Consider the following 17,980-nt stretch of genomic DNA (forward strand, 5'->3'; position numbering starts at 1 on the left):
AGCTCTCCCTCCTCCTGCTTCGGCTTTCCCCTGCAATCCATTACAGGTAAATTCATAGTGGTACTTAAACCAGGGCCAGGAAATATGTCTGGACACTAGAATGTGAGAGTCTGTACTGTTGAAATGCTACAAGAACCACTTGCACAGCTTTGGTCTGGGATAGATTATCCCTTCTTCAAAAAAATCCCTGGCACATCAAGGAGAGGGACCATTCCCAGCAGGCAGCTGCTTAGTCACCTTGTTCTGCAGCTGGAGAGAGTCTAACAGCCTGGATACAGTCTGGAGCTGCTGCCTGGCTGAGAGCCAGAGAACAGGCTCATTAGTACAGGTAAGTCCTACACACACATGCCCACAAGAAGCCCTCTGAGGAAAACAGCCTGCTGGTTACATCATTCACTGGGAAATGAGACAAGACAATTTTTCCAGCCTGAAGAAGTTCAAACCTTTGTCTCCTGCCTCTCTAGAAAGTTCCCCAATCACCAGGCAAAGGCACAGCTGGGGCAGGGGAAAGCAGGTAGCTTTTTCCCCCTGAGCTGACGATGTCTGTCAAAAATGCAAACAACCTGGGGCAAGATGCTTGAAACCTGGTGAGTCTCAAGACAGTTGAGATCTGGTGAGTTTCAAGCCCAGGAAAAGCATCTCTTGCCACAGTAGGAGAGCCTAGGACTCCAGGTCACCTCTCCACATTATTCTATACAACCCATACATGTTCCTAAGGGTGGGGCAAAGATTAAAGTTTCCTGTCTGGCAAAATGCTTTTTGTTCTGTTGGCCAAGTTTACTTTTTATCTCTCCAGTGTTTGTAAGTAGCATCCCTATACATCACAGGAAGAATGAAAAAAAACCCTGATTTTAAACCATCAGAGAAGAATTTATGTTTACTGTAACCTACTACAGCCAAATCAAGGACCTTTTCCCACAGTTAGGTCACAGCAAGTAAGAGGAACTGCCCTAGAGTGGTCAGGAAATTTCTGACTTGGCTATTGCAATCTTCCCTGCCACCTGACCATCATCCAAACAACCCTCTGCCCAAAGGATCTAGATTTAAACCCTCTGGAGTTTCTCAAAGCTCTTTGCCCAACTATGGTGCTGTTTCCATACCCTGCGGAGAGCAAGGAAGCATTTTTTACTATGTGGCACTGGAGATGGTGCCCCACGTGACTCCTGTCTAGTCTGAAGAGGTAGGTTTTGCTCTCTGAATTCAGCATCTGCTAATGTCTGCTGAAATACAAGCACAGAAGTGTTTGCTGCTTCAAGGGTGGCAACAGTTGCTTGGCAAACCTAAAGCCAAAAAACCTGCTAAAGAAGCTGTATGGACCGAGTGGTGTTTAGGAATGGGCAGTGTTAGGATGTGGTTTCACAAGCAGCTTCAGCCTCTAACACTATAATGCTCCTGAAAGAGTCGTCAGTGTAATCCTAAGAACATACCTGGTCTGCCATCACACGGCAGCAGAACTGGTATCCCACTGCTGACACTTTTCTCAGCACTGGAAAAAGACAAATGTGCTGACAGCTGCTTCCTTCCATCTCAGCTCCCTATTCATTTTTGAAGGTGAGGCTAATTAAATCTCTTCTAAAAAGCTGCTCAGACAACTGTGATAATTATTTCAGGCTAGGATGTGTGATAATTTATGTAACTCTGTGGGCACACAGAGCCGCTGCACCAGTCACAGGATCAATTCTAGCATCGGTTTTCCACAAAAACCTGATCCATCACACCAGGCAGGCATGATTTAGATTAATGAGGCAGAAGAGCGCATGCCTGCAGGGCTATGATCTTATTGACACCATGCAGATGTGGTGGGATGGCTCCTATGACTGGAGTGTTGGAATGGAAGGATAGAGGCTCTTTAGAAAGGACAGGCAGGGGAAGTGAGGAGGGACTGTCACCCTCTGTGTCAATAACCCGCTGGAGAGCATGGAGCTCAGCTTGGGGATGGATGAGGAGCCAACCAAGAACTTACGGGTCAGCATTAAAGGGAGGGCAGGGACAGGTGCTGTTACAGTGGGGGTCTGCTACAGGCCATCTGACCAAGTAGACTGGGTGGATAAGGTCCTCTACAGACAGGAGCAACCTCATGTTTACAACCCCTGGTCTTCATGGAGTACTTTAACCATGCCAGTATCTGTTGGAGGGACAACCAGCAGGGCATAAGCAGTCCAGGAGGTTCCTGGAATGCTTTGAGGACAACTTACTTCTCCAAGTGATAAAGGAGGCAATGAGGAGAGGTGTTATGCTGAACCTTGTTCTCATCAGCAAGGAGGGGTTAGCTGGGGATGTGAAGCTCAAGTTTAGCCTTGGCTGCAGTGACCACGAAATGGTGGAGTTCAAGACTCTAAGGGCAGTGAAGTGGGTGCACAGCAAGCTCACTGCTCTGGAATTTAGGAGAGCAAACTTTGGCCTCTTTAGGGATCTGCTTGGTAGAGTACCATAGGATATAGCCCTGGAGGGAAGAGGAGCCCAAGAAAACTGGTTAATATTCATGGATCACCTCCTCCAAGCTCAGGAGCAATGCATTCTAACAAAGAGAAGTCAAGCAAAACCACCAGGTTATGTATCTCTCTCTTTCTCAAAGCACATACCATGAAGGAAGAGTATGAAATGCTCCTTTATTTCCGAAGGCAACATGATAGGACTTGACCTTGCTAGTTCCTACCACAGCAATTTATCTTTTCCACAGGTTCTTGAAGGCCATGAAGCACAGGGCACTGATGTACTGTGGCAGACCTAGTGGTAGGAAACAGTGCCTGCATATACAATGACAGTGGTTAGAATGAGGCAGCTCATCTAGTTTCCCCATCACCATCACTTATAATCTGTCAGTAGGCCAAGAAATTAGTAACTAGTAAAGGCTGGTAAATCCACAGGAAGAGAGAAAATATTTGTTTCAATGGACAGTGGTATTTTGCCACAAAAAGAAGTCTTCCATTAGACTTACAAAGCAAATGGTTCTTCTCAACACTTAACCCTTGTTAATGTCAAGTAGGTGATTCTATTTAAAACAGTAATTCTCATTTCATACGAGCAGGGATCCAAAGAGCACAGGCTTCAGTGTGCCATGAGAATGTTTATCATATTCTCTTCTCCCTCATGTTGTGACAAGCACAGCCCACGCACATTTTGCAGAGTCGTTTGCCTCCCTAGCAGTCTCTGCCTCAAGAGTTACAGTCACTGCTGAGGATTCACTGCTGTGCTGACAGTACTATGGTGCTACTGCTGCTACAACCACTCAGGTACCATAAAGATCACAATGGATTCAGTTGCTCCTGCGTTCTGCTGTGAACATTACCTTTTACTATCTCCCCTTTGGAAGAAGAAAGTTCTGCCTTCCTCTGCCTTAGTCGGTGCTCTCCTATCTCTGCTTGATTCACAGCAAGTCAGACACTTCTCAGATCTACCACATGCACACAAGCAAACTCTGTGATACATGTAAATGTACACTACATGAGCAAAGAGCTCCCACATGTGCATTATTCAGCCAATCCATCAGTGTACAGTGACCATGTCCAGGTTTCTACCAGAGACCTGCTGGTGTATCATAGTTCAGGATGGTCTTAGATCTTAACAAAATGCATCCAGGCAATTTTTCTGTATGGTATAACAGAGTATGTCCAACAGACCAAGAGATTTGTTTTCCTCTAGTAGCTAATCCAGCAATAGTCCAACTAAAGGAATAGTTTGTCACAGCTCCTCCTTTGATCTGAGGGCTTGGGAGAGATTTCTTCAGTCCTTTTAGGAAAGGAGCGCAATTGTCAACACCTACCGGGCAAAGGCAAGACTTATTCTTAGACCTCAAAATATGCTCAAGCCCCCATGCCAGGGAGATTGCAGGGTTCAGCTCATGTTGAACATTTCCTTTCACCACAAAGGTCACTGCCTGGAAAAGAGACTGCCCTGTAAGAACAAGTAACAGCAGTCTAGTGGTAAGGGAAGGTGGGAGGTTATTCAAATGCTGTCTCTATGTTTATCAGACCTGACAGCTCTGCTGAGGCTTCCAGCTGAACAGAAAACAAAGTGCACTGCGCACAACCACTTGAGGAAGTTCAGCTATGGGATTTCAAGTGACTGCAAAGAACTTACATAGAGGTGAGGTGAAATATTCTACTAGGTTAAAACTGCAAGTCCTCATCCTCCACTTAAAATCAGCTTCCCCTTGCATTCAGTCCATCAGCTCTCTTGATGTGCAGGTAACACTGTGAACTAGGTTTATCAGGAGGATTTCAGAGGGTGTTAGGCACCTGAACAGGTCAACAGATCCTGAGCTATCTGCCTATAACTCTTCCACAGCCAGGAGGTGCCTCTGGATTCCCATAGTCAACTTTCCCATTGGACCCCTGGCATGATTTTCTGCTTCATTACATGCATTCATTTCCAACTGGATCTTGATGACTTTTCAACTATTGAAAGCATTGGGACAAATCAAGAATAAATGAAAACTACTGGAATTTAAAAGAAATAGACTCTTTTCCCATGGGTTTCCATAACCGTCTAGGTGTGCTGCTGTCATTGATGACCTCAAACTGATCTAAAAGCATGGCCTGTTGGTCTCAGAGCAGACTTCAGAGACCTTTCTCTGCCACAGAGGAAGAGAACATATATAATCCAAAAGACATGACAGATGGAGAAGCTCTCTCTAGTGGATAAAAATGCAACGACTTCACTGGAACAAGCACTTCTTTTCTAGCTGTATGAGCACTCTGGATCAAGTGCTGTATGCTGAGATTGCTAGCAGAGGAGAAAGCTAGCACAAAAATATTGCAAGCACATACGTGTTTGCTCCCAATATACCACAGCACTAAATCAGGTCATGTCCTGCCCCATCAGCTTCTATAAACATCAGGTGGGGTGTCAGGATGTAATGTGAGATGGCACCAGACCCAATTTAACCTTTGTTTAAAGTAAGTCAGGTACTACCCCCAAGACAGTCAGCACTTCTGCCTGCATAGAAAGTAATAGCTGCAAAATTACCTGCTTCAGGAGAGGTTTGAAACCACACACAGATTCTCTCTCCAGAGATTAGTACTTGCTGTGAAAATCATACATCTTAACAGGAGCTGGCTGGCATGAAATAATGCTGAAACCAGGCTGGTCTCATCATTCAGATGCAGCCTGAGATCCAGAAGGCATGAATTTGACTCATTACTGCAGCAGAGAGTCCCTGGTGATGCTGGTCTCTCTGAGCATTGGTTCCCTGGTTGATCTCTCGAGGATTATCAGTGCAGGCAAACTGGCCTTGTGAGAGAGATGTCAGGATAAAACACATTATGTGCTGATATGTTCCAGGGCTACACTATCAAGGGGGAAGCAATACATTATTCCCTCCTGTACCTCTAAGCTCTAGCCCTCCTTTCCACTAGATTAAAAATTAAATGCAAGGTGATAAAGATTTTAATGAGAGTCTTTTACTGCTGTGGAGGTGTGCACAGGATTCCTCCTGGAAGCATACACAGAGGTCTGTGAGCCATCAGCAGAAAATCATTCCTCCTGTAGCAAGAGCCCCTGATTTCAACTCCCTGAAGCTGAACTGCTCTTTGTCTCTGGGCTTTGTTCCTCACTTTTCATAATGGAGGTCAGGCTCCCTGTGGATATTTTGCAGAAAGCAGAAGTGTGATGTCAGAAAACAAGAACTAGATAGCATGTCTTGGGCCTTCAAGACCTTTCCTTTGGAGTCACAGAATAATACCTTGCATCCCTACCTTTCTCAAAGGGTCTTCCTAATTTCCTTTTTTAAAGTGTTTAATTTCCAAACTCCATGACACACATCAGACATCCTACTTGACAGTACAAGTATAGATTCACAGTTAGCATTCAAAGTATTTAAGCTTTGCCCTCAAATGAATCTCTTGAGAGGTCTAAATAACTCCTCAGATCACCTTCATCCTACACAACAGATTTGAGATGAGTACCTCAGCAGCTCCTCAGTGTACTCCTCAGGACTCCTGCTCAGAACATACTTGCTGTTCTCACAGGCAGCTGGCAACAGCAGTGAGTCACCCAGTCTCACCACCCCACCAAGGTCTGGATCTTCAAATAATTTCAGATCTAGAAAAGGGAACCAAAAAATGCTGTAGTTAATAATGCTATATAACACAATACTAACACTGGCTAGTAAATCTCGCTGCTGGGCTGAAAAAACAGACCACGTAGACAATTCTATTTTTCACAAGGACTTCCAATCCACAAAGTGCAGTGATGCTCTGCACTCTCAGGACTTGCACTCAACAGCAGGTTACATTACTTGTTAGTGTGGCATGAGTGAGTGTTGGAGAGCCAGCTCCCACAGACCTTAAAATCCCAGCCCAAAATGTCTACAGTGAACAGCTATGTGAACTACAGGTATTTATTATTTCTGAATTATTCTAGATTGTTCTGCTCAGCTGAAGATTTGCCTTTAACATCCGAAGTCATTATTAACTCTGTATATTCTGCATCACTCTGTTATACACATGCTTTAGATAAAACAATCTGTATATACAAATATAGAAGAGATTTACTCTCTTTCATCTTCTTTCTGGGACCAATTGATGAGAAATCATTTTCTAGGCCAAAGAGCCCTTCATCTGGATCCACTTCCTCTTCAAAAATGGTTAATTTGGGCTTCTCTTCCTTGGTTGGAGCAGCAGGTGCCTTCTTTGCTTTTTTAGTTCTAAAACATAAAAGAAAATAAAGTCAACTGCAATTCTTCATTTAACAAGAAAGATTCATGGCTAGAAAAGTCTCATAAGCTGAAAATAGGTGGTAGGAGGCTAAGAAAGGCTTAGAGAAAGGTACACAGGCATTGTTAGTCACTGGCAGGAATGGAATACTGAGCTGGAGGGAATGTTGGTCTGAACCTGTACCCATGTTGTGTATTCTCAAGAACTGTCAAGGAGCTCAGTGGGAACTGGGAGAGCAAAGATAACAATGCTGTATGTTTGCTGTGTGCAAACTACTGCTCAAAAACATTTGTTTTATGCAGTTTCACTCCTCCCACACAGAAAGCTTAAAATAAGAAAGAAGACCAGTTCCAGCAACACTGTCCTAGACAGACAGAAAGGGATGGCTTGAAAAACAAAGTGCAGGTTGGTCCATTGCACTGATCCCTTTGGTCAGGTTTTAAAAAATCTCTTTGGCTTAATTTTCTTGCGAGTTCCTGCTGCTGCATGGTTTGCTGCATACTCCCTTCATGAAGCTGTTAGACACTCCCCTCACCCCCAGAGGAGACATACTATGAGACTACATCACCTTTAAGTTGAAACAAGCAGGAACTGGAAGGGACTTGGTTGGACAGGCTGCTATTTGCAAAATTTACAAATGTCACTCAGTACTTTCTTGAACCAAGAACAGGATTAACTTCCTGGAAATATAGTCTTATAAAAATCTGACAGTGAGACAGTTAATTTTTAGGCTTTCTTCTCTTCTCAGTGGAAAGAGGCAAACATCTCCATAGGACAATGAATCCCATCTATTTTGAGCACTGATATTTGGATGCAGTAAATCTAGGAAGATCTCTCCTCACCAGCTGGAGAAGGAAGCTAAAACCTAGTTTGGATTACAGGCCCTATTTGCACATGGTTTAAACAAGGGTAGTTGAATTCCCTTCCAAGAGCAGAGTGAAAAAAGCCCCTTGCTCTCATACCCAGGAGTCACGTTCCACTAGCTGAACCTACAAGGCAGCTCTCACAATAAGGCAGCTTGAGTTATGAGGCAAACTAGATGGCATGAAGACGAAAATTTAGAGAACAGGACAAAAACCTTTGGGTGAAAAGTCCAATTCAAACTAAGCTGAAAGAAAGGATTCCTTAGGACTGCATGTCCTTCCCAAGAAATTGTCATATTTCAGAGATCCTTACTCTCAGCAGTCTTGGCCTTGCAATTTCTAAGGCAGACCCTTTGAGTGCCTCTTACAATAGAAGGTCTGAGCTTCTCCTTTGCAGAGAGTAGGTCAGGTTTCAGCCTAGAGCAAACCCAATTATCAGCACTTAACATGCCACAGTCATCAAAAACTAAGAACAAGGTCAAGAGATTAGACATACATTCCAACTACATTAAAGAATCTTGTAAAATCCTCTTCTGACTACAGATGCACACAAAAGAGTGGAGTCCAGTTACTTCCAGCTATTTTCACAAGTTTGTTATCAACAAAATAGAACTCATGGATGACATTACCTTGCTACCACCACTTTGTCTCTTGGCAGTGGCAAATGCAGCACTTTGGAGGCCTAAGACCAAGTCCCAAGCAGAACTTACACATGGCTTTATTTGAATATATAACCTATTTGATATACTAAAGGTATCTGCAGATGTCAGCAACTACTTTGCTGAACTATTTATGACACAAACCTTCATTTTAAAGCAGGCAGAATTTCCAGGAATTTTTGGGTGGTTTTTTTGGCATTCATATTCATTATGGTTGTGCCTTGAGTGACTTCTGAATTTGAGCTAGTTTTGAAAGGTCAGCTCCAAGGAACTGCACAAACTGAAGCATTTGTAAAAGAGACTTCTTCAAAAACCTGTCAAAATCTAAAGTTATAATAAGTACAAATCAGAGAGCTTTCACCCAGGATTTCTACACAAACTCAAATTCATTGCTTTATTAACTGTGGTAAGAAATCTATCACTCAATCTGAGTATTAAAGGAAAAGTTAAAAAAATTGAGCCACTATATTTAACAACAAAAACAGAACAACAGCAAGACTGAGTCTTTCAGAGCTGACAAAATGATTAAAAATAGAATCCGCAGACACAAATAAATCTAATCTAGTGGGGAAGAAGTGACTTCTATTTGCATAACCCATGCCTTGCAAAATATTCTTCGAGAGGTGAATGACAGTATAGACGAGGATTTGCCAACCTACAGAATGCCAAAAGCCTTTGACAAGACCCTTGTCCATTCAGCAAGTTACAACAGCTCTCCTGATGCATAAGAGCCTGTTATGCCACAGGTACTTATACACGAGCCAGTACATTTCCAAGCAACAGGTCTCCACCCCAGTGACGTTCACAAGGAGTTTACTAATAGTTAGCTGAAGTATTTTCAGCAAAGAGTACCACTATGGTGGGAAATATCGAAGAAAGGGCAGAGAATCATAAAGAGTGTCATAAAGAACAGCATGTAAAACAAAATTAATTAAACTGAAAGGTCCTGATAACAACCCTCTGTTTAGTCCAGCCATCAAACCAGCCCACATGGGCTCACTGGCTGTTTTGCCAGAGGACTTCATTGGCACCTAAAGGGTGTAGGGCCAAACCCGCAGGGCTTGACTGCTACCAGTAGGAACATGAGGAAGTTGTTTTTCTGCCTTCAAGTTGTTTCCCCACACTACCCTTCTAAGGCAGCCACAGTTGGACTGCCAAGTAATTCCAGCATATCCATACAGGGACTCTGTGAGGTCAGTCTCTAACAGGGAAACAGGATTCCCACGGCTCTGTATTTAGCTGTGCCAGTCCAGACTGTGCACTGCTGAGCAGAGGTTAATGGATGAGAACGGGTGTGCAAGAAGTTTCAGAGCCTGACTGAGGTTCTGCTTTCACAATCAGCTGCAGCTGGGCCTTAGTGTGCATCTGCTTGCCCTCTCTTCCCCACTCTATGTATCACTGTTACCCTCCCATAAGCAGGGGTGGAGCTGAGCTGATTGTGAAGCCACAAGCTGGTAGGCAGAGAGAGGAGAAGCTGCAAGGACAGTTAATTCAATGATCCTGATGTGCCAAGATGCAGAGCTTTTGGGAAGACAGAAATGAAGGAACCTTGAGTCTTCCAACGAATTATTGTAGCCAAGCCCTACACTTCATTAGCATCTTCTTCATACATCACACTCACAATCTGTGCATCTGACGTTTTGAAACTACCAGCATCCACCTGGTGGAGGATGACCCATGCCAGTGCTATTTCTTTGTTGCCAAAACAAGAGAACGTTGGAACATCACTCTAGTTTAAATTTAAAACATCTTAACAAAAACCAAACCAGCCCTAAAGATGATGTGTCCTTTTTTTTCAGCTGAAACTATTTATCCAGTTGAGCCTACTGACTTCTAAACATGAAACAGTGTGAGAATGACTTAAATAACACTACTGCCTCCTGCTCTGACTCCAGAAGAAGTCAAACTGCTTCCTAAGTGACTGCTGGTAAAAGCCTTGCCTCCTAACTGACATGGACCAAAACTAGACAATCAAAAATTAGAGTATATGAATCCACCTAGTCAGGCTGCTGACACACTTGAAACTCCAGCTGAGACTTCTGGCTCCCAAATGATTCTCAAATCACCCATGAAAATGTCAACAAAACCCTGTATGCAGAAGACACTCAGTTTCAAACCTAACCCACTTTGTGAGCACAATTCTCCTCTTACTCTTTACCAGCACAATGTAGGTCACTTGTTTGGCAGCCTCCGGGTCTCACTGGCGCAGCAATAATGCAAAAAAGCTTTCTGGTCAGCTGTAGAAAACAGCAACAAGGATGACTAAGACACTCCAAAGTAGGAAGATTTCCAGACCTCTGTGTGTGTGATAGCTCTATTGTGAAACATTGGATCTCCAGACCTAATGCTTGGTGACACACGGCTTAAATCACAGAGCATGTCTACTGTGCTCTATAGAGAGAAGAGTCCCTAACCCATGCTCACTGCTGGGTAAAAACAGTGAGCGCTGTTGTTAGAGTACAGTAATCTCAGCACAATGGCAAAAGAATTCAGATGTTAATTGTTCTGAAAATATGACCATCTCTTTTTTTAGAGAAATAAGATTGTGCTCCAGGAAAGGAATATTACAGTAATGTTAAAAAGATTTATTCAGAATATACATACTCATGTTTTAGGTATCTGTGGCATTTTACAAGGAAAGTGCTCTCTAACATACATGGACACTCCAACTCTCACAGATGTATGCTCAGGCTAGAACAAAAGAACTACAGCTAAAATGGCAGCAATATTAGCACATCTTCTTGAAAGCCATTTCTGAAAAACAAAGAAACTATACACTAGTTTGCGCAGAAAACAAAATGTCATCTGCTGCTTTCTTTTTATTCAACAGTGCTCATTTTCTGAAGCTGCCTGATAATAACAGACAGGACAAAAGGGGTCATTCTCATCCACTTTGGGCAAGTGATGGTCAATAGAAATTCTAAGCCTGACAGCTCAACACAGCCTGACTGCTAAGCATTAAGCAACCATGACAAGTGTTGGCTGCAGGGATACTTTACCTTACAGAGTAATCTTTTTCTTGTGGACATCACAGTAACTTACAGTATTTTAAATGTCTCTGGCATGTCCCAAAATAAGATAATGCATAATAGAGGGAATAAATCTCCTACAGGAATAATTTGGAAGAAGAGCATTCAACTGTAGGAAAAGGTTCTCTGCTGCAGACCCCAGATTAGGTCAGCCTTGGACTATTGTTCCAGCAGAGCAACAGATGGAAAGAAAGCCTGAAGGAACAGATTTTCAAGAGTTCAGCTCCCATTTAGGGACCTGCTTTTGTGGAGAGATTTTTCTGAAGGGTTCAACACTCAGGAGAACCTGTTCTTCCTAAACAGAGCCAAATTGATTTAATAATCTGTCCTTAAACTTCCTGATTATATCCTTTTCCAATATAATTTGAAAACAGATGAGAAGACCACAGATGGACAACTTTGGTTTAGTACACAGCTCATTAGCAATAATCATAACACAGAAACACTTCCTAAAATGTTTCAACTAAATAACTAATAAAGCACACAGGCACTCATGCCTGGCAAGGGAACTAGGATTACAGAGTAGATTGCAAAGAAAGAGAATTCACATAAAGGAAATTCCTTTATCGTTTTCCTCTGATTTTCTAGACTAGACTGGAACATGAGACTTGTTGAAACAAGTTAAGGACAACAAAAGACAAGTTTCAAAACATAATCATGACTAAATTAAACCACAGTGGTCCAGAACAAGAGAAGTAAAATAAAGTTGCCAATAAAGACGTGAAAATGCCAAAAATAATCACTAGTATTTTGGGCTTCATCTGCAAAGCAGCAGAATGGTGCTTTCAGGGTTTCTAACAACAATGAAATATTCCTTATCCTAATGCTCATGTTAATGATGAATATTTTCAAATATGCAATAATAGATAACACACACTAATGTGTTTTGGAAAAAATTGACCATGAATCTTTCTGCACCCTGGATGTAACTACTCAACACTTTTCAGAAGTCCGGGGAGGTTACAGAGAGGTAAAAATAAAGCTATTTTAGAAATCAGAAAAGTTAGAAGAGTACAACACATAGAAGCATGGGCTGGTGAGCATTGTCTTGATGCTTGGTAAAATTATAGAAAGGCAGATAATCAGATATAATCAGTAAGTAATTAAAAGAGCATTCGTTACTGAAATCTGGCTGGAATCATGGTGCTATTTTCTCTTCATGAGCCTACAGGCTTGGTTAATAATGGTATCTTATCTAAGGACTGACATACCAAACCTGAAAGTTCCCACTGTTTTCTTCCAAAGCAGGAGCAGGACAATGGAAGCTCTCATCCTACACATCCTGCAGACAGATCTCACTGCAGCACTTCAGGGATCTGATTCTCTGTAGAGAGATCCTGAGCTATCTCTGCATCAGCTGGGGCACTCAGACACCTCAAGCAAGGAGTGATGAAACCAGAACACTCTTTTTGATTCTTCTGCATATCTTTAGTAGGATGAGAGAATATTAAGTCTTTCTGTTCAGTCTATGAATCAGTAAAAGAGCTACAAGGTAGGCATGTTGATGGCAGCATCAGGGCTTGGTGTGTAACCGGTTTTTTTATGCCCTTAATCCTCTTTCTCTATTTCTGTGTTTGGTTTGACTTGATTTCAAATTGATAAAATGAGAGAAACACTGATTTTTGCTCTGCCTCCCTCTTCTGGAGCACCTTTTATTTTCCTTGTGCCTAGTTCTTGCAATTTCTGCCTAATTCCATCCTGTTTCCCCTTTTCATCCCTCCTCAATCATTTTCCCAAATTTCTTGGCCAGTATAAGACACTTTCTTGCTCTACCTCCACAATCTGCAGTGCTGCCTTATCTTCTAGACTGATAATTAGGCCTCCTCATCATCCACAGCTCTCTTCACATCATGTACCTCTTACTCTCCAGACCTCTATTCTGGACTTTCCTTTTTCTGCTTTAACCCTAAAGATTACTATCATTGGTCAAATTATGCTCTTGAAAAAGACCACAGGCAGTAACTGAAGGAGAAAGAGGATGCTTCAATGGGAAAGTGGGGAAATGGAGATGGGAGGGTAAGGGGAAAAAAAGGATAAAATTAAGCAAGAGGTAACAGCATGTTAGCAAAGAAAGAGAAAGGGAAGAGATTGAAGCTGATCACAAATATTAACCAGATATAATTGCTGACCACTGAAAATAAACAATGATATTTACCAGTCAGTTTTCAATAAAAGACAAAATTAATGTCAAAACTTAAATAAATATGAAATCTTTCTGGTGAAAGGAAGCTTTAACAGCAAAAAATACAGCAAACAGTTTGGACTTAACTCAGCAAGACATTATTCCTTGAGTTATTTCCTTCAAGTTCACTATTCAAGCCAGTGGAGTTACTTTCTGGAACAAGCCCTAGCTTCATGTTTTAACACTATAAAAACTACACTGTAAGAAAAAATCCATTCTCTTACACTAATTAATAATTGTTACAGGTCTGTAGCTCCAAACCCAACAAATTCTTGAGTGAGTACTGTGCTGCATGCCTGTGAAATGATGTCTACATGCACTATAACTCAGCAATAAAATGTGCTGCATGGCAAGAATGTAAATGCAGCTGTTATGAAATCAACCTGCCAAAATCATCCCTTTACGAGACATTCTTCACAAAATGTCCTGAGCAGCTTCACAATCCAAGTCAACAAAGCTGAAACAAAGAGGGTGTGAAAAAATCTTGCTAGTGAGCATGCTATCTGCCACATGTTCAACAGAATCAAGAGCAAACACAAAAAAAGGAAGGCCTGACAAAGAGGGAATTGAAGGTACTGAAAGTATCCAGTGTTGTGATAACAGTTCTTATATCCAGCAAGTAAAAGTGACAAAAGCAAACAGCAACCATTTTGGAAGAGCGATTGGTTTCTTCAACACTGAAATGCTGAAAAAACCCACACATACACATGAACATCCCTCTGTAGCTTCTTGTAAGATGTATTTGAATATTTTCTGAAAAAGCACAGAACATGTGAATAGTTGACGCCTCATTTCCAGAAGGGTTGGGCACTGACATCCCTAACTCAGAACCATAGAATCATAGAATGGTTTAGGTTGGAAGGGACCTTTGAAGATCATCCAGTTCAACCCCCCTGCCATGGACAGAGAGACCTTCCACTAGATCAGGTTACTCAAAGCCCCATCCAGCCTGGCTTTGAACACTTCCAGTGATGGGTGATCCACAGCTTCTCTAGGCAACCTATGCCAGTGCCTCACCACCCTTAAGGTGAAAAAATTTCTTCGTTATCTCTCATCTAAACATACTCTCTTTCAGATTAAAACTGAAAGTTTTAAAGTTATCCTGTCAATACAGGCCTTAGAAAAAGTAAAAACAACATGACCTGAAACTGCTTGGTGCCTAATCCTAAGGACTGGTAGCCTGACTGTTCCATATTTATTTCATAAAGGTTTAATTTTGTGTTACTTAATTTTACCTCCTTGCAAACAGAATGCCTTCATATCCAGCAGCATCCCCTGCCACCTATGTTTGACAGCCCCCCCACCTCACACTGTGCTCCTCAGGAGAAGACCATTCCCACTCTGCTGCTGCTTCACCTGAATTCCCTCCTCACTGCATTGTAAAGCAGAGGTACAAGAGCCCAGACTGCAGGCACAACTCCACTTTTTTTCTGCCAGGGAACAGAAAACCCTCAAATAGATAGCATAACAAGAAAGGATACTTGCATCAAAAAACATCTGGACTCTCTAATCCCAGATGCTCCACATAAATTGCTGTCTGAAGGGTGCCTTAGGTTTTTGGGGTTTTTTTTGCCTGGTACCTGCACAGACCAACCCCCAGCCTAAAGAAAACCGCTAGCTAACTGCAAATTATGTTCTAGGCTGAAGCTGTGCCTGACATACCTGCCACACCACATCTAGAGAGCTTATGAAAAGATCAAGAAGGGCCAGTTACAAAGGCAGTGAGCAGATTCCAGCAGTAGCCAAGCAGGATTTGCAAGGAGAGGCAGAATGTTTCTAAATTGCAGGGTCTCAACTGCTCCACAGTATGACCCGAGGACCTGAGACTTGTTCCCCACTGCCTCCCCTACCCCACATCTTGCTGTTCACAGAGGTCACTTTTTCCTCTTGGCTGCCCCATGGGTAAAACAAACCTCTCACCACAACACAGAGATGACTCCACAGGAACTACAGTCGAGAAGGGCACAGTGAGACATTGTCAGAGCTAAATGATACCGCTGTTGCAGACACAGCGCCGTGCTCAGGCTGCTGCCTCTCCTGTTGATCATGAGATCAGAACCTCTTCCATAAAAAGAGAACACAGCTTTCCTGCCTAGAGATTTCTTGTATTGATTTTTTTTAAACAGAGGTAAGATAAAATTGCTCTGGGTGAAATATTCCCCAAGGCAGGGAATTGCACAAAGCAATTCGACTTTGATGTTGCAGACACTGCTGGAGGTTAGACTGTAGCAACAGTCACACCAGGCAGCACCACAGACACCAAACTCTCCCTCCTAAGCAAGACACTGAGGCTCTGCAGTGGCAGCTGCCGACCGAGGGGCTGCTTTCTGCTGCAAGCAAAAAACCAGCTGACATAATTCTGCATTTTGCAAATTGAATTTCTAGTTATGTTTTGATCACTAACTGACTTCTCAGCACAGAAGCTTATGCAACATAAGTAATTTCAGGGGCTGGGCACTGAGCTCAGCGTGCCCCACAGCTGCCACGGAGGGTCCAGCTGGGGAAGCAGAGCAGTGTGGCAGGGTGAGGAACCACTGAGCCCTGCCAAATGCAAGCAAACCACAACACATGAGAAAAAGAAGAAATAAGTAGTCTTCACAAGTGTTCTGGCTGATGCATGAGATCCAGCTCGGTGCTGGTGTTATTTGGCAGCCATGATAATTTCTAAAATCATAACCAAAATCATTCCCCTCCTAGTGGCAAAAACTCAGAGCTCAGCTCAGCCAGAGCGGCACTTGCTATTCCCTCACCACTCTTCAGAGATGGCAGATGGATGATCTCAGCAAAACCTATAACTAGCATCTCATATCCCCAGAGAATTAGGACTTGACAGAAGTGACACAAGCCTGTAGATCCACACAACTGATTGATCACAGACCCCATTCCTTGCTCCTCCTTAGTCACCTGATGATCTGCTACTGCCTGCCATCCCTTTGGGGCTGGCTGCATTAGAAACACCGGCAATTCATGTGCTGCAAGGGGTGCAGCAGGGAAAATGGATCAAGGAACACAGACTGTGGGTAGAAATGCTGGTAAACACCTCAGGCTCTCACACCCCAGACAATGTGAGATCTCATGCTTATGTAGGGACAAAAAGCAGCAAGCAAGCCCAAGGAGAGCTCTTTCCAGATTTAGCTGCTATTGACTCACTGTGAGCCTGGGCTAGCAACTTGATTCTTTGGGCCAGTTCACTGACTCACAAATCCTAAATGCATCAAAAGCACATTAAGGTTATGCCATCATACACTGGTAAAGAATCTTGTGCTATCTTGTAAGTTGAAGACATGTGAAAAATTACCCGAAGTTTGGCAAGGGTGATCTTTGGTTGAATGCACAGGGAGAGCAGAAATTCTGCCACTGATCTGTGTCAGTAAGAGGGACTAGTGGAAAAGTGCAGAAATGATGACAATAGCAGGGGAGTAGCAATTACAAATAACTGCATGATGTTTTAAGCCTTTACTCCCTGGTGTTACAGTGGCTATGGCAATGTTGGAGAAAGAATGATGATTTCAGACAGAAAATACAGATCCAGGGCATTTCAGAGTTTGGATCCATACAAAGGAATGCTACAGCAGACTTTTCACATGCCACATGGCTAGGACAGAGAACCAACACCACAGGGTCAGTGTGGTTGTAAACATATAGCACATCACACATGGCCAAAATGCCAGGTGCTGATTCATGGGATCTGCCTTTGACCTACCATGGAGCCTCTCCATGCTGCCCACCCTGCTCCTGGCCTCACTCCTGTCTCTGTTCACCTTCCTTTGCACTCCCAAGATATTGGTACCTGCTGTATTGGGTTTGCATGGCTTAGTTTTGGTAGTGGGCAGGGGCTACAGGGGTGGCCTTTGTGAGAAGCTGCTAGAAGCTCCCCCCATGTCCCACAGAGCTGAGGACAGGGGCTCCAAGATAGACCTGCTGCTGGCCAAGGCTGAGCCCACCAGCCACAGTGGTAGCAACTCTGGGATAGCAGAGATAAGAAGGGGGAAAAACAATTCTGCAGCTGCAGCCAGGAGAGAGAGCAATGAGAATGTGAGAGAAAAAGTCTTGCAGATGCCCAGGTCACTAAAGGAGGAGGGAGGAGTTGCTCCACGCACCAGACCGGAGGTTCTCATGCAGCCCATAGTAAAGACCATGGTGAGGCAGGCTGTGTCCCTACAGCCCATGGAGGCCCACAGGGAAACAGAACAGAACTTGCAGCCCCTGGAGGACCCCATGCCAGAGCAGGTGGATGCCCTAAGGAGGCTGTCACCCTGTGGAGACCCCACACTGGAGCAGGCTCCTAGCAGGACTCGTGGCCCCGTGGAGAGAACAGCTCACACTGCAGCAGGTTTGCTGGCGGGACTTGCGAACAGCCCATGGAGGCCCACAGGGAAACAGATATCCACTTGCAGCCCCTGGAGGACCCCATGCCAGAGCAGGTGGATGCCCTAAGGAGGCTGTCACCCTGTGGAGACCCCACACTGGAGCAGGCTCCTAGCAGGACTCGTGGCCCCGTGGAGAGAACAGCTCACACTGCAGCAGGTTTGCTGGCGGGACTTGCGACCCCGCAGGGGATCTGTACTGGAGCAGTCTGTTCCTGAAGGAC

The 17,980-nt window shown here is 43.6% G+C and overlaps 1 protein-coding gene across 1 annotated transcript in view; it reads right to left on the reverse strand.

Moving 5' to 3' along the window:
* LOC103810905 (HCLS1-binding protein 3-like) overlaps positions 1-15,289 on the reverse strand; it is a 19,348-nt gene extending 4,059 nt beyond the window's left edge. Inside the window, exons 1-3 of the mRNA XM_009083834.1 lie at positions 15,240-15,289; positions 6,495-6,646; positions 5,907-6,042 (exon numbers count right to left, since the gene is read on the reverse strand). Coding sequence (XP_009082082.1) covers positions 5,907-6,042; positions 6,495-6,646; positions 15,240-15,289 — 338 coding nt within the window. The remainder of the gene's footprint in view (positions 1-5,906; positions 6,043-6,494; positions 6,647-15,239) is intronic.
* Positions 15,290-17,980: the final 2,691 nt, after the last annotated feature.

The sequence above is a fragment of the Acanthisitta chloris genome, unplaced genomic scaffold, assembly GCF_000695815.1.
Source record: "Acanthisitta chloris isolate BGI_N310 unplaced genomic scaffold, ASM69581v1 scaffold4391, whole genome shotgun sequence".
Lineage (NCBI taxonomy): Eukaryota > Metazoa > Chordata > Aves > Passeriformes > Acanthisittidae > Acanthisitta > Acanthisitta chloris.